This window comes from Ptychodera flava, chromosome 20 (genome assembly GCF_041260155.1).
Source record: "Ptychodera flava strain L36383 chromosome 20, AS_Pfla_20210202, whole genome shotgun sequence".
Lineage (NCBI taxonomy): Eukaryota > Metazoa > Hemichordata > Enteropneusta > Ptychoderidae > Ptychodera > Ptychodera flava.
Window position 1 is genome coordinate 1,543,192 of NC_091947.1, and position 16,640 is coordinate 1,559,831.

At 36.1% G+C, this 16,640-nt stretch overlaps 2 protein-coding genes across 3 annotated transcripts; one reads left to right on the forward strand and one right to left on the reverse strand.

Annotated features, from left to right (window-relative positions):
- Nucleotides 1–540: 540 nt before the first annotated feature.
- LOC139119732 (vesicular integral-membrane protein VIP36-like) lies at nucleotides 541–14,247 on the reverse strand. 2 transcript variants are annotated; one of them, XR_011548981.1, is made up of 9 exons: nucleotides 14,051–14,226; nucleotides 10,276–10,391; nucleotides 9,427–9,544; nucleotides 9,033–9,115; nucleotides 7,847–8,011; nucleotides 6,442–6,556; nucleotides 4,039–4,158; nucleotides 1,405–3,444; nucleotides 541–1,257 (listed from the first exon to the last, which is right to left on the reverse strand). XR_011548981.1 is itself a non-coding variant. In XM_070683604.1 (8 exons), exons 1-8 carry the CDS (start codon nucleotides 14,199–14,201, stop codon nucleotides 3,281–3,283), a joined length of 1,032 nt encoding a protein of 343 aa, XP_070539705.1. In that variant the 5' UTR covers nucleotides 14,202–14,247; the 3' UTR covers nucleotides 541–3,280. The 2 variants fall into 2 exon arrangements, 1 of the variants encoding a protein (XP_070539705.1); XM_070683604.1 differs by having other exon boundaries at nucleotides 541–3,444; nucleotides 14,051–14,247.
- Nucleotides 14,248–14,276: 29 nt separating this feature from the next.
- Nucleotides 14,277–16,640, forward strand: LOC139119731 (fatty acid desaturase 6-like). Its single transcript, XM_070683603.1, has 2 exons — nucleotides 14,277–14,384; nucleotides 14,542–16,640. The coding sequence occupies exon 2, from the start codon at nucleotides 14,627–14,629 to the stop codon at nucleotides 15,659–15,661; it is 1,035 nt and encodes a 344-aa protein (XP_070539704.1). The 5' UTR covers nucleotides 14,277–14,384; nucleotides 14,542–14,626; the 3' UTR covers nucleotides 15,662–16,640.

Below are 16,640 nucleotides of genomic sequence, written 5' to 3' on the forward strand. Positions count from 1 at the left end.
GCGGGGATTTAGCAGGCTGTGTGAACGATGTACTGACTGGTTTCCATAGTTACCCGGTCCGGTGAAGCCCTTCGATGTTTTCAATGTCAAAGTAGACTCTTAACGCTTGATGTAAAATATCAATTGTTTGAAAATGCCCAATCTGATTAAAATCACATGTAGAGTACGGTGACGTTTATTCTTCAGTGGTACTCTCTTGCTGTCACGCTCACTACAGCATGACAGCGACAACATGAGAACACCGCGTACGCGTAAGTAAATGTCTCCGTACTCTACATCTGATTTTAATCAGATTGGAAAATGCCCTGCATGTCACTAAATATCATGTAGCGTTCACTGTGAAGGGGCATGTAATAAAAATATTATTGCCTGAATACATGGGTTTATGTACTTGCAGCAGGAGACAATTTGCCCTCCTGGCGTCAGGCAAATTGTCACCTGCTCTCGGGCACATAAACCCATGTATTCAGCCAATAATAAGTAATAATCGGGGAATGTTTCACCATGTGTACAGGCAGAATAAAAAGTCTCTAAACAATGTAAAATAACTAGCAGTACTTTATTGCCATCTGACAAAATCACCAAATTACACCTTCAAACTTTTTTACAAATATTATGAAAGTTTACACTTTGAAAATTCTTATTTTTTCTAGTTCATGAACAGAAAATGTCTAGTTTATAAAAATCAAATTTAACTGTACCGCTTCATAAGACAGCCAGAAAAATGTATGAAACCCACATTTGTAAGTGCGTCATCATGCAACAGACCCATCCACAGAAAACCTATGTCTGCAAGCCCAGCATGCAAAGTATGAATAACGCCCCCTTGTGTTCTCAGTTAGAATGATATTAGTGTCCTGAAAGTTAATTCTATGTGGTATACAATTCAGATATCTGTACACTCTTGCTAAGTACTAAGTAGCTTTGAACTTGGCACTGGAACAAACATGGACAAGTTCAAATGAAGAAGAATTATTTGACTGCTATCTCAGACAGACTCAAGTTGAATTTTACTCTTCCATCTTTAGCAAAGATAGTGTTGCCACCAACAACCTAACAACCTGTCTTCAGCTATACTTACAAAGAAATAGGTAGTGTTCAGCTCTTTGGTACCACAGCCACTGCCAATGATAACTTTCTGGTAAAGATTACAAATCTTGAAAATTGGGTATTCTCAAACAAAATTGTGACAGGTCACGTCTTGGAAACGAACTAAGCAGCACCACATTCACATGAGGCAAGACTGAAGATGACGTCCTAAAATAGTGGGCCGACTCGCAGCGATTTGGATGCACTTACAAATGTACCGTTATAATGAAATAATACAAATAAACTCCCTAAGTTGCTGTGAATAGTGACAATCGACCAATCAGATATAACCTTGCAAACACGCTGCGAGTCAGCCCAAAATAGTCTATTTTTAAAAATTAACATAATCCTAAGGGGACCTGTTGCTTCAAAAAGCTGTAGCAGGCCACCATTGTTTTCATTGATTGGACCAAGTGTTCTTCAGATACACCTGATATAATAGACTTCATGCAGTCAAAAGTTGCTTTACACTTTCTTTTGAGATATGAACATACAGGTTTAAACAAGGCAAGAATGACTTTTCAGTGGACATTCCACGGACAACAACACAATGCCTTTTAATGGCATATTATACAAGCATGACCTTAAAAGTTTTGCGGGTAAAAAATTATCATGACAAGTCCTTCAGATTACAGAAATATAAAATGTTAATGATTGTGAAGTCTTTGAGACCACAGACTCATCACACTTCTGATGTTAATTTCAAGGTTATCAATATCATCAAGAATTGTAAACAAGTAGACATCACTGCAATTGTTGCGTCCATTGACTGGTAAAAAAAACAACTAAACTAGGATGTCTTTTATGATTGGCATAGCATTTATGACAGGCAGATTGCACATTCAATGAGAGTCCTTTCCTTTGGCTTTCAACATGAAAACATGTTGAAATGGATTGAATGTTAATGATGAACAAAAACTGGGTTGAATGGAAATGAGAAATGAAATGTCCCCAGTTTGAACATTTGCTAATTAAATCCATAAAGTAACCTTGTATTAAGATGATAAACACTGACTTTTAAGAAGTGCTTCAGAGATCCCATTTCATCAAATGACTTGTACATAAATATAATCCCCTGTAGTGTGAATTGAAATGTGTTCTGCAAAAAAGTTAACAAGATCTGCTGTTTATTAACAGATATTTTAGATACTTTAAGGATGGTATGTGAGATACATTGAAGTGCCTGGTTCTAGTTTATAACACTGTTATCATCAAAACAATGGTAAATGCAGTAGTTAAACCATGATGAACCTGACTTACATTTTACAAAAAATGCTATGCCATAATGGCTTATAATGTTGTACTACATACAACTCTTCTGTAGCTAAACATATCAAATGAAGACTGCAATAACATTGAGACAGAAAGGCATGTTCTATCTTACTGACTTGAGATATGCATAAGAAATACAAATGTTTTTACAGGTAAACTTTAAAATGTATTCGCTGTGGGAAATGCCTGAATATGGGTTCACTAGCTTTCTCAACAATGAAAATCCACTTGTACAGTCAGTCCATAAAAAACTGTCCACTGGGCACTGTATCTAGCTTGTAATACTGTAGATGCAGATGGAATTATTTTAACATGTATGAACCTGCACAACATTTTCAGACACTTAAGTTAATATTGTTTTGCACACTTTAAAGAAAAAAATAAATCATTAAATTGATGCAAGAAGTTTGTTTTGTTTTTGATTTTTTGTGGTTTTTTTCTCTTTAAGCTTTCCTTATCAAATATGACCAACATTGAAGTTACAGTCCCTCCTTCCATTTCGTATTATTTTGAGAAAGAAATAATCATTGCATAAAAAATGCCAGCAATAAAGTACTAAGACTACTCTGGCTACAGAGAATACTAAGCGTCTGGAAAATAAAAATTCACAGTGTGCATACCTACAAGCAAATGCTCTTTCAAAGAAAACTACAAATCTGTTGTACAGAATCTCTACTTTACTTACTTTACTTTCAGTCGAATGAAAATTTGTCTGGAAACATGAATAAACACACACTTGCCATTTTATCTTCCCTCAGTTTCGGTGAGGCTGGACCACATTTTGTAATTTGATAATTTTCTTGGGAATCTCATTTATCAAGTATGATTCATAGCATTGGCTTATATCTTGAGTGAAAGTAAAATAGTACAGCATGTATAATTTTTGCACTGAGGTATTATTTACACAAATAGTATTTTTCTAATAGAACCTCTTCCTGTTTTGTTCCTGCCTCTTCTGGAATACAAGCACCCCAACAATAATACAAACAAGGCCGCCAAGGCAAACACAGAAAATGAGTAGAAATAATTTTCCCCAACTTAGTGAGATGTTTTTGAAAGCACCACTTGGATCATCAATATGATCTGTGAAGAGAGAAGAAGGCAAAAGAGATTGCATTAAAAATATGCAGAGACTGGTAATGTGGCACACCTGTACTGTGGTGGGTCCAATTCCTGTGGTAGCAGCTTTTTATCACAGGACTTTAGAATATCACCGCCGTATTTATATAACACAGTTGATGGACCCTACTTACTGGGAAATGGTGGCGTGATGACTAATAGAAATCCCACCAAGATGAAAGCATTAAATTTTATATGTTGTCCAACTTGATACACCTTTTCTTAGTCTTACCTGCAGTATTTTAACTTTGAAACTATGCTGAATTATGGGTACTTTTCTGTATGTTGCTGCACGCTTTACAAATCAGATACACTTGAGTTTATTTCCAAAAGGCTGAACTCATCTACACTGCCTGATACAACTCATTGTGAACGAACATCATGATGTGAAACTTTCCCTCAATTTTTTTGGATACAAGTTTGAATATTATGCTTTCACTTCCAGCATCACACTAATTATCCCTGTGACATAACTTGCAAACTCCACAACTAAATCATGAAAGGAGATAACAATGGCCAGCATTCAAATATGCCATAATTGAAGAACACAATTCTCACCTCTGGGTGGTGCAAAGAAATCTGCTTGTGGACTAATTTTACTATAATCAACTGAACCATCTGCCTCTGCTCTGGAAACTTCTAATTCGTATACCTTCATTGAAAGTATATCATGGTTATCTGTTGACAAGGTAAGACACATCTGTTAGTGATTCTTGATTTTGTGTTGATAGAACTTGTGATAACAGACAGTATTCACCCTTTTCCTTCTAAGTTCATATTTGATCATCAGGCAACGTTCGTTAAAGCACAATATGTCCCATTTGGTGCATTTTAACAAAAAATTGAACATCTGAAGGCCCCTGAAATCACAGATACTGTAGACATGATTTTTATGGACTAAAGCTGTTGGAACAGAACAAGCCAAATGAGTGAAATACGTATGGTTTTGGCTCAATACTGTGTTTCACTGAGTTGGCTGATGGGGAATTGATACTGTCTGGCTGGGAAAGGGTTAACAGCATTTTTGCACTGTACAGTTTTTTACCCTTTCACCACCATGGTTTGTCCCAAATCCATTGTTTTCTATGGTAAAGTTGGACCTGTATACAGGGAACCGGGGGTGAAAGGTTTAACAGTTTATAACACACTTACAGTGTCTTTGCTAAGGGTTGGGTACACAGGTTAACAGTTTACATAATGGTAAATGGAAACCCCTGTACCATGTTTGATGTCCTGTAAGAAGACTGTCTTTATATAACAGGGGAAACCTAAATAAAACTTTTAATCTTGTATTAAAAACAACATGAACATGTAAAACTAAACACTGGTGGTGCCCAGTACCACAATTACCTGATAAGAATCAGATGTTCCATTATCTGATAGGATATCTATTCCCTTATTGAACTGAACTGAACTGAACAGAATATATCAATGGTACAAACATAGAGCTATGGCCAGTAGTTGGTAAAAATGCACGTTTCACATTGTTGAAGCTATCGTGCTATGGGGAGTTGTATGCCATTGTACATTATAGAACCCAAACGTGTAAGGCAAACGTGCATGACTAAACACTGTAAAAGTCTGCACGTTAGACATTTTAGACACGTTAGGTCCGTACACGTTAGGTTTGCACGATACACGATAGGTTTGCACGATTGGCATGATAGATTTTGACTCATGATAAAAACCTAAAATGACATGCACGTTAGACATTTTAGACACGTTAGGTCCGTACACGTTAGGTTTGCACGATACACGATAGGTTTGCACGATTGGCATGATAGATTTTGACTCATGATGAAAACCTAAAATGACATGCACGTTAGACATTTTAGACACGTTAGGTCCGTACACGTTAGGTTGCACGTCAGGTTTGCACGATACACGATAGGTTTGCACGATTGGCATGATAGATTTTGACTCACGATGAAAACCTAAAATGACATGCACGTTAGACATTTTAGACACGTTAGGTCCGTACACGTTAGGTCTGCACAATACAAGATAGGTTTGCACGATTGGCATGATAGAGTTAGACCTTACCGTGTTTGTAGGCCATCACGTGAATCTTGAGACATATCGTATAACGTGCCGACCTAAGATTTACGGAGCTAACGTGTCTAAAATGTCTAACGTGTATGTCATTTTAGGTTGTCCACGAGTCAAAGTCGATGCCAATCGTGCAAACTTATCGTGTATCGTACATATACCTAACGAGTACGTATCTAACGTGTCTAAAATGTCTAATGTGTATGTCATTTTAGGGTCTCCAGATAAGTTGAATGGTACAGTCATGATATACACGTTAGACATTTTAGACACGTTAGGTCCGTACACGTTAGGTGTGCACGATACACGATAGGTTTGCACGATTGGCATGATAGATTTTGACTCATGATGAAAACCTAAAATGACATGCACGTTAGACATTTTAGACACGTTAGGTCCGTACACGTTAGGTTTGCACGATACACGATAGGTTTGCACTATTGGCATGATAGATTTGACTCATGATGAAAACCTAAAATGACATGCACGTTAGACATTTTAGACACGTTAGGTTTGCACGATACACGATAGGTTTGCACGATTGGCATGATAGATTTTGACTCATGATGAAAACCTAAAATGACATGCACGTTAGACATTTTAGACACGTTTAATAGGTCCGTACACGTTAGCCGTGCACGATACACGATAGGTTTGCACGATTGGCTATTTTGGTCACGTTAGTTCCGACCTAACATGTCAAACATGCACTACTAAAATGTAAAATGTCTAAAATGAAAAAATCCCGACTTTGGCCATGGATGCAAACATATACTACATGTATTCTGTTATATTGATATTTATGACAATTTTAAATCCTTAACAGACAAGTCTAAACAAACTGCCATCTTGTTACCAACACTGTGGATTGGCAAAATGCATCAAAATGTGTTCTGACCAAAGTTTACTGACCTGCAAGTTGTCCTGTCTGAGCAGATGCCCCAAAGAAAAAACCTGTAGGTAACCTAATTCCTGTAACATCAAAACATTCCTTCCATTCATTCTTGTTATCTATGTCTAACATTACCTGCAAAACAAAGGCAAAACAGATCAAAATACATCTTCAAAATTGATCATCGATGAAAAGGACTCATAGAAAGAACATGCCTGAGGCAAAAAATATACATCCACACATACATACATACATACATACATACACATATACATATATACATACAGATGCTGCCACTAACTTACCATATAAGCTGTCTTTGGTGTGTGTGTATCAAAATATATATATATATATATATATATATATATATATATATATATATATATATATATATATATATATATATATATATATATATATATATATATATATATATATATATATATATATATATATATATATATATATATATATATATATATATATATATATATATATATATATATTGATCCTCATTACCAATAACTGATTCCTAAGTTGGTGACTTGTGTGCGAAGCCCTGTAGAATCCCGCGGGATCCTTAGGTTGAAAGGTTAAGTGATGAGTTTAGCCGTTTACTAACCATCCACGCACAACAGAATTAAAAACCCCATCTAAGAGTCAGGACCGCCCACATTGGACCGACTGATCCATTAGCTCAGTTGGTAGAGCATCCGTAATGTCTACGGTGGATGTGGGTTCGAGTCCCGCATGGGTCACTTTTCATTCACCACTGTATTTTATATATATATATATATATATATATATACCAAATGTGACTAAAAAATCGGCAAGTGTTGCATGTAATAATTGCTTGATTTATTTGCCATGTCACATGAGCTTTGGGTGTTTTGGATCTCTTTTATGGTTAGGGTTTGCATTTCAAAGTACAAACCATTTGGGTTCACTCACTATGCAGGATCCACAGTTAAAATTTATCAAATCTGAGTCAGTGACCATGCTAAAATGTCAGTCTGTCATAAAGTGGTTTTAAAGTAATGACAACTCAAGGTAAAAACACATATAAACAGATGACAACATTTTGAATAATAGTATTTGAAGAGGCAAGGCCGCCATTTTCCCTTTTTTTTATTTTTCCTTCAACCTCTCGTTGCTAGTAATATTGACATACAACATAATTTCTTTCCCATCACATACTTCCTTTTGTGTCATGTCTACTTGTAGAATGATAGAAGTGTTGAGATTGCCAATAATACAAAGTCCACTGTAAATATGGCAGTGAAATCAAACAGAGCTTACATCAACACAAAATTTGAAAATTGACATGACCTCAAGAGATGCTAGCTCTCCTCATTTATTCAATGCAAAATTCATTCCATGGACAACTGAAACAGATTGTGTTGCAATCTTGGAGTTCACACTTACTGTCAGTCTATCCTGGGAGTATCTGATGGCCATTGTTGTATCATGGTCTACGTTCCGAAGCCCTAGCGCTTCACAACCAGCTACCTCCGTGTGAGTACCATCTCTGTCATGGTCATACTTCCAGGTACCATTGTTGATTTGAGCAGAGAGATATGGATGACGATGCTGGTGACAGAAATACAGAAAAGCAACAATCAAACAAAATGTCTCTATAGAAAACACATACACAGACACACACATTATACAAAAAGTACTTGTTAGAGTATAACCCCCCTAGTTTGGGAACACAAACGTCTGGTTATAATAGAAGAGGGACTTATATTTTAAGCAACTCATGTTATCTACCATACATGCTTGATTTATGCATGATTATTGAACACCACTCAAACTTTCAAAACCCTCTTACATCTACAGAATTGTAAAGACAAAAAAAATTACTGACAAGAATTATGTGCTCACTATCTCCTGAACTGACATGTCACAATCACATTAACAATAATGATGGGCAAGCATAGATACAAAGCGAAATTCAGCACATCACGCACCTCTTTACGGCAACAGCTTAGCGCTGCCCGTATTTTTGCGTGGGTCAGTGGAGCGGAAATTATGCTCTGGCTCGCGAGAATAAATTCAGCAATGATATATTGCTATTTGAAATCAAACCGATCACAAAATCCTTGAATACAGACTTGAAAATTTAGTGAAATTTTCACTTGAATTATATCTTGAAATAACAAGTCATTGACAAACATAGAAACAAAGACGTCATGTATGCTGCTGATCAACAGCATCACGTGAACCAGCATGCACAGGTTGCACGTAAAAGCAACTCAACTTTCTAAATATCAAATGATCAGTATCCTGTGAAAATAACAATATAGCAGGGAAAACTGTAATAGTCACTTAATAAAAACTCTAAACAGATGAAAGAGTACATTTCTGACAGAAAGATTGGTGAATGGCAACAACTGCTCACCCACAGTTTCAATGTCTGGACCTAACTGAACCCCAGTGTGCGTAAATATCTGCTAATAAAGGTATGTGTCCAAAAATGTGAGTTTCATATTATCTTCTGCTGATTTTCCATACAAACAGAATGTGCCCATTATAGTTACAGCAGTAGCAATGTAAAGAAATACTTTAACCCCCTAATGTAGCTATTTGTACAGATTATTTCAATACTCACATTGTGAGGTCCATTATGATTGCTGTAGGTATCAATAAATAGTCCAAGGCCTTTGTAGTAATCCCTGCTACCAAAGACTTGACCTGCAGGATTGTAGGGAGAAAAAATACATGTATACAATTTTTGACTGGGAATATTTTTGAAACCAGGTCAACAAGCAACCTTTAACCTCATGGAGTCTGATATACTAGTACATGGATAGCACTGGGTGATTTTCATGGCTATGTGACAATGTAGCCCAAGTCAGAGGAAGGAGATAAGTGTGAAAATTCTCACTTTTAGCATGTAGTCTCCTTATACTTTCTGATGGCAAATATACTTATCTCAATGGCACTGCCGGAATGGAATATAGAACTTCGCTCATTTTATGGTGAATTAATGTAATGTAACATACCTTCTTCCATCCGATCTTTAACATACCAGATGGCAAGTCCATCTCCAAATAGTGTACCTCTGCCTTTACCATGAATTTTAAAGTGAACATGTAATTCCCAATCTCTAACATTACAAGGCTAAAGGAAAGGTAGAGAGATTACTCAGATAAGAATCTTGACACATACATGAATGTATTTTGTATCTCAAAAACAGTAGAACTACAATTGCATCATAGTTCATTCACTATTATATAATATATATATATATATATATATATATATATATATATATATATATATATATATATTATATATATATATATATACATGTGTATATATATACGTATGTATATATTTACATATACATATATTATACTATATACACTTTTTAAAAATTATGTATATATTAATTTTAAAACTTACATATAATTTTAATAATGTTATCAATAGAAAATTATACATTTATAGTTTTATTTATATATATATATATATATATATATATATATATATATATATATATATATATATATATATATATTTTTTTTTTTTTTTTTTTTTTAATCAATAATATCTTGTAGTCTACAGTGATGTATACTCAATACACATATAGAAATAAAGATTTATTATATGTACACAGGTTGACTTTAATGACATTTATTTCAGAGAGTGATTTTCTCACTACAATCTTTGGGAAAAGTTGACAGATGGCATACACTGATTGGCCAGCACTGGAGAAGCCCTACAAATGCACTTTATTGACACACCTAACTCAGTGATAAATTATTAACACAGGAAAATATACACATAAGCATCCACAGAAATGTGTCAGATTTCACAATATTTATTTTTGGCATTGATTAACAACTTACAATTTTGTTCCAAATAGCTCCTCTCTGCGTTTGTCTGTCAGCTGTCAGTCTGACAAAATTATTGGTAACCATGGTATTGCCGGTGAAATCCCAAAGAGGAATGCTCATTCCGGAGCCTAGCGGAGTAACAGACAAACTATTACACATAACACATGACATCATACACATGATTGTCTATTGCAAATTACGACAGATGCACCACAACTGTCTGTTCATGAGAATTATGGTGGGCTTGCATTATTGTTAGACCAAATATAGCACATAATACCACTATATTTGTCATTGTTTAGCATTTGTGACATGGTCTGTTTGCTACCGATATACCGGTACATATCTGTGTGTTTTACTTACAAATAATCTTTACATTTATAAACATGCAGCATCAGTAGTGACATACTCTCAATGGTGAGAGAAAAGCAACAGTTAGACCGATTTGATCAGAAGTTGAAATAAGGTTACGTTTTGTACCTCTTATTTACATGAATGAAAGATTTATACTTGTATTTATAAGTAATTGTGTAATACATTGTAAACTCATTACATTAATAATAAATAATTAATGACCCAAACCAAGGAGACATACTGGACTTTATGTACAACCTTCCAAGTTCTGTAATAAGACATTTGATAATGTAATTGTGATTCTAAATTTCTGCTTGATTATAATTTGTTAGTTTGGCATTAGCATTGTCTGAAAAATCCAAGTTTGAGTGTAATATTTTGGCGAATTATATTTTTTCTAAGAACAATGCTGCATTTGGTGACAACAAGCTCTGACAGGTCTGTCAGAACATTACTACAGATATGGATATATGTACCACTGTTTCATCAATTGTATATAGTAAGAATATTATCTTGAATTTGATTCAAAATGGTCATCTTTTCTCGAGATTATTGCTAATTGATATCACATTCTCAATCATATTGGTATGTACATATCTTGGCTTATTCCAAAAACATGAGCATTTAAATTTTGACAATTTATTGTAGGTTGAAAAATCTCTCATGTACACGCAACTACTAATCAAATGAAGGTTACTGGAGAACAGTTTGTATTTTAATAGACCGGCAGTATCACTTTAATAATAAGATAGGACCTGCTGAACAAATATGACAAATCTCAAATGAGAAATGACCTCACAAACTTCAATGTCATTTTTTTGTATATGGAGACTCCAATGACCTTCTATGATGAATGCAATATCTGAGCAATAAAGCCTACCCAGCGACAGTATACCATGAGATTTTGACCATTTACAGCCCCAATAGCTGAAATGTTTAATAAACCAATCTCAAAATATCCTTAGTTTTCCAAGAGTTTTCTTTGAATAAGACCCATTAGAGACTGAAAAAGTGTATAACGCTGCCATGAGTGTCAAAAGTGGCATGTAAATTCAAAGGTTTAACGTCATTTTAGATTTCCCGCCATTTTCAAAAACTAATCATATGACAGAGAAAATAAAGATTATAACAACAAAATGTTGGCCATCGTGTGTTGTGCATTCAAGTAAATGACATCATGCTTGTTTCTGGTGTGATCACGATGTGTATGTGCAGGAAATACTGTGTTTTTTATTTTTCCTGTGGGGGCGCCATTTTATGGGTGCCGCACCCGTTTATTATTTAAGCCTGTTAAAATGTGTTGGAAGGTCTAAATCACCGACCAGTGATACTTCAATACACGTCCTTTAGTTTGCACATTTAAATGAACCAACTTTGGTTTGAAAATAAAATCATGAAAATAATGCATAAAATTAGCAGCTATTGGGCTTTAACGACATATAGGCAGTTGCTCTACGAAGTGAACAGGTCAAAACCGAGTGGTATACCATCACTGGGTGTGATTTATTGCTTTTATATCATAACAGTGTATTGAAATTCTTGCATGGAACGTCAAAAAAGCATTTTTGCTCTTGCCGAAAGCTCATGCATGTGCCAATCGCGAATACACCACTGTTTTTTCATGTCTCCACCAATCAGATCTGTGCATATGCACCATAAATATAGTGGTATGATATAATTATCATTACACCATACTAGTACATTGATGGCACAAATACATCAAGCCATCTGATTGGTCTAGATATGAAAATAACCATGCTATATTTGCAATATTGAATGGTTGGAATATATGAAAGTTCTCGGTAAGAAAAATTTCTTTTTATAGCGTTTCACGCCACGATTTCAAAAACTGACAAGTTTAAGAAGATGACGTTGAAAGAATGTGTATATTTAAAACTCAATCCATAGTATGAGAATCTTCCAGATCTCTAGCCCTGTAAAGTACATGGATCATAATTTGATTATTATTGATATCACTCAGCCACAATTTTCTCTCATGAAGTATTTAAGCTTAAGCTTTTTATCTAATCATTTTTTTCCGCATTATCTTTGTATATTTCTATGAGTAACAAAGAGTGTGTAGTTGTGTTTTGTTAGTTATTTCTTTGTCTACTAATTACTGATACTTATCATATGCCAGCTGAAGTAGAGATTGCTGGGCTCAATCAGTGTTGTTACATGTACCAGCTAATTATAGTATATATGTGCACTGGCAGACAATCCTGTACGCAATGTGAGTGTGTATGTGTGGCTAATGCATATTTTTGTCAAGCTACCAAGCATTTGAATTCATTTCAAAACATAATAGTTACTTATACATATATACTTTTGAAATGATAACTGTACCTTCCGCGAAGAATTAACTGACACACCTAATTTCAGACACTCTGACAATTAATCCAAGGAATAAAATAAAAGTTTTACTGTGTTTTAAACACAGTAAAAGTTCTGTAGAGTTGCATCAGAGTATATGAAACAAAAGCAGGATGTGAAATCACATGATTACATGGTAAGGTTTTTTTTTTATTTTTTTTATTTTAAAATTTACTACAACTATCTGTCTATTAGTTCTCACAAAATTATATGGAAACTTAGTCCAGTGTCTGTTAAATTGTGTGTACATACTCGTGTGTAACGACTGCACTGAAATACTGAGAATGTGGAATTTCCACTATTTTACCTATAAATTTTAGATTTCTACTATTTCTATCAAAGTTCGACTTTTTCATAATTTTGATTGTTTTGGGACAACCCACTAATGTTAATTAATTAATTACAAGTACCATTTTTCCTGATAAAGTAAACGAACAAATAATCACGATGATATGTATCTCGTTTCATGGGGTTTGATTAACATAATAGACACGGTCCTAAAAGTGGCGATGGTGTAACATCTGTTACCCACGCACAATGTATCGGACATAAAAAATACGGAACGATGAGATTGTGAAATTTAAACAATAATGTAGATCTGAGGCGTCTTTTGAGTGTGGATATACAACTTAAGCCGACTCTTTCGTCTCTCCAAATCTGTTCGGACAGATGCCAACATGAAAGATGTGATACTTCTCGTGTCACGATTTTTGCTTGTTTCGCGAAATTTCCGTTGGGACTCGAGTCCTTCCGCATTCGACAATTTTGATGTCGGTTGGCGTAACTCGTTGATGTATTCCGAAAGAATGACCTGTATATCAATGAAAAATTGTGGGAAATGATATTTCTCTCCACTGTTGAAGGTCAAAGATTTCCCTGGGGCAAACTCAGAGGTTACACCAGTAGAGTACTATGAAATAACACACTTCTCATTGCGTACAGTGCCCAGCGCGTAACGTACGAGCCGCCACCCACTAGTGGCCACTGGAGTCAGAGGAGAGGTGACACGACGTGCCACTGCCACATTATAGTCAGGCAGTAACTATAAACGACAGCTCACCTGTGTAAGGCTTAACCAACGAGTGTTCTCGTTTAAGATAGTCCCTCGGATTGCCCTCTCTTTCCCTCGAATCGATGCATGGCACAGAAAACGACAACAAAACAAGTGCAACGTGTACGAGGACCCTGAAGGTCGCCATTTTCGAAACCATGTTAGACGAGTTCACGCGATATTGCGATAGCTCCGAGACTTCCAGTTATATGCGGGAGGGCGGTAGAGGGGTCATGGCAAGGTCACTAGCTGGTCACTGATAGGTCATCATGAGCGGTTGCGGTAATAAACACTGGGCGACTTGCGATTTGACAGGTTGACCGGTGCAAAGTCCTGGTGCGCGGTACGTTTATTTTGTTGTTTTCGGATTTCTTGTGAATGTCATATTTCAATTTTATGTCGTTTCTACCGATATCGATCTAGCATTTAAAGTGAAGCAGAACTGTACTACTATTTTGTCACTCAGTACATTAACCGGCAACGTCACTCTTCAACTTCAGGTGCTGTCCCAGAGTTCACAGTAGAGTAACCCGCAACGCCACAGTGTCGTCAGCGTTAACCTTCTTCAACGTATCACCAAGGCCTATGACAATGGCGGCATCCGTGAGCGTAACGCGTCAACGCGTAGAATTGCCAGACAATGTTAGCAAAGCCGAGTTAACAGCAAAAGTAGGGGAGGTTGTTAAGAAAAGCTCGTGGTGGGATATGTATGGAGTCGATTGGTGTATCATTACTTTCTTTTACCTGCTGCTCATCCCCGCCTTCATTTTGATGAGAAGTCAGCACTGGGCTCCGTTCATTCTAGGAGCAATCTTTATGGGTTTAACACACTCAACGATCGCGACAAAAGTAGGACACCAAGCCGTTCACAACTCTTTGTGCGCCTCTAAAAGGTGGAGCAAGTTCTGGCAGTACTTCTTTATGGAGATATGTGGCACTTTCTCGGTCGACATGGCACATAATATTCACATCAAAGTACATCACCCCTATACAAATATCATAGGCTTTGGCGATTCAAGCACATTCCGAGTGCCCATCCTACCACGCTACATCTACATGTTTGTGTCGCCACTGTTGATTCCAGTGTTTACACCACTATTCGTGATGTACAGTTTGCTGGGTAACTGGATAGAGCTGATTAGATGTACCACCTTCATCATGGCAGGTCTTGCTGTCAATGCCTATTTGCTAGTGAACGTATCTGGACTGTCTCTGCAAACTGCCATCTTCACCATGATGACTGCCCGGGCTGTGCTGAGTATCCCATACATTCATGTCAACATCTTCCAGCACATCGGCCTACCAATGTACTCCAAGGAGAATCACCCCAAGCGTCTCTACCTGATGTCCACTGGTGTCCTGAATCTACCAAGGAACCCAATTCTGGACTTTTGCTTTGGTCACTCCATCATCAGCTGTCACGTTGAGCATCATCTCTTCCCAGACCTGTCTGACAACATGTGCCTCAAGATAAAGCCCATTGTCCGCAAGTTCTTAACAAGAAATTCTCTACCGTACAATGAAGCCACATATATGAACAGACTCAAGTTCTTCATCCAAAGGTACGAAGAGTTGATGGTCAAGCTGCCTCCCATCACAGAGTTCATAGGGATTCAGTAAAGGACACTCTTCTGTGCACAGATGCTGTGAGTGATTCCACACCGGAAACTTATGAATTGTCAAATCGTACACGTTGCACAAAGTAGATCATGAGTAGTGAGCACTACTATCCTGACTTCACAACCCTTCATTTATCAAACCTCAGCTCATCTCACTGATAACTGTTTGAATGACTGAAGAATGTAAACACTGAGGATGGTAGCAGAATGGTACAGAAATCATATCTGTGATTGCGACACTAAATTAGAAAATGCAATTTGCCATGCACGATTTGCTAAAATGTTACTTTTGATCTGACATTTACACCCTTGGCTAACCAGCATGTAAAATGCAGTTACCCTGAACTCTTATTCAAGAAAATACTTACCAAAATTGAATTCTTTACTCTATGTCATTTAATAAGAAGTGATTGACCAATTTCTCCTTTCTTTCATGTCAGTTGCCAAAACAATGTATCAATAGTGCAATTATTGAAATAATATGAGTACTACCAATGATGTAATGCAACTAGGACTTGTCCAAATGATCTTTGAACCTGTCATAAAGTTCTGATATATCTGAGTGTAATTAATTTATATAGATATTGATTTTGAACTTGTGAATCAGTGCAGATACTTTTATGTAATTTGAATTATACAAATATTTTTGCGTGTTTTCCATACTGTGTGCTGTAAAAGGAGAAAGAGGAATATGTGTGTGCTCCTGCAAATAGCCAGCCTTACGTCAAACCTACCATGACACTGTTTATGCACTTTCAAAAAGTGGAGAAAATATTTACAAATTTATTTCTATTTGTGTCATAGCAAGCAAAAAAAAATTGAAAGTTTCTTATGTACTGATCCTTATTTTCTGGAGATGTTTTACTAAAAAAACACATTTTTTTGTATTGATTGTATGAAGGGTGTTACTGTGCCACTATGCATTTTATGTGTGGATTTTGTGAATTTATATCGGATCAAGTTTATAAGACTTCATTGTT

What these genes read in the sequence shown, in the direction of transcription:
- LOC139119731 (XM_070683603.1), top strand. Translation starts at nt 14,627, where the DNA reads ATGACAATGGCGGCATCCGTGAGCGTAACGCGTCAACGCGTAGAATTG.
- LOC139119732 (XM_070683604.1), bottom strand. Translation starts at nt 14,201, where the DNA reads ATGGTTTCGAAAATGGCGACCTTCAGGGTCCTCGTACACGTTGCACTT. An exon ending in ATCATAATGGACCTCACAAT is followed by an intron (nt 8,012 to 9,032) that starts GTGAGTATTGAA and finishes TTCTGTCACCAG; the next exon opens with CATCGTCATCCATATCTCTC. An exon ending in ACTCCCAGGATAGACTGACA is followed by an intron (nt 6,557 to 7,846) that starts GTAAGTGTGAAC and finishes TTTGTTTTGCAG; the next exon opens with GTAATGTTAGACATAGATAA.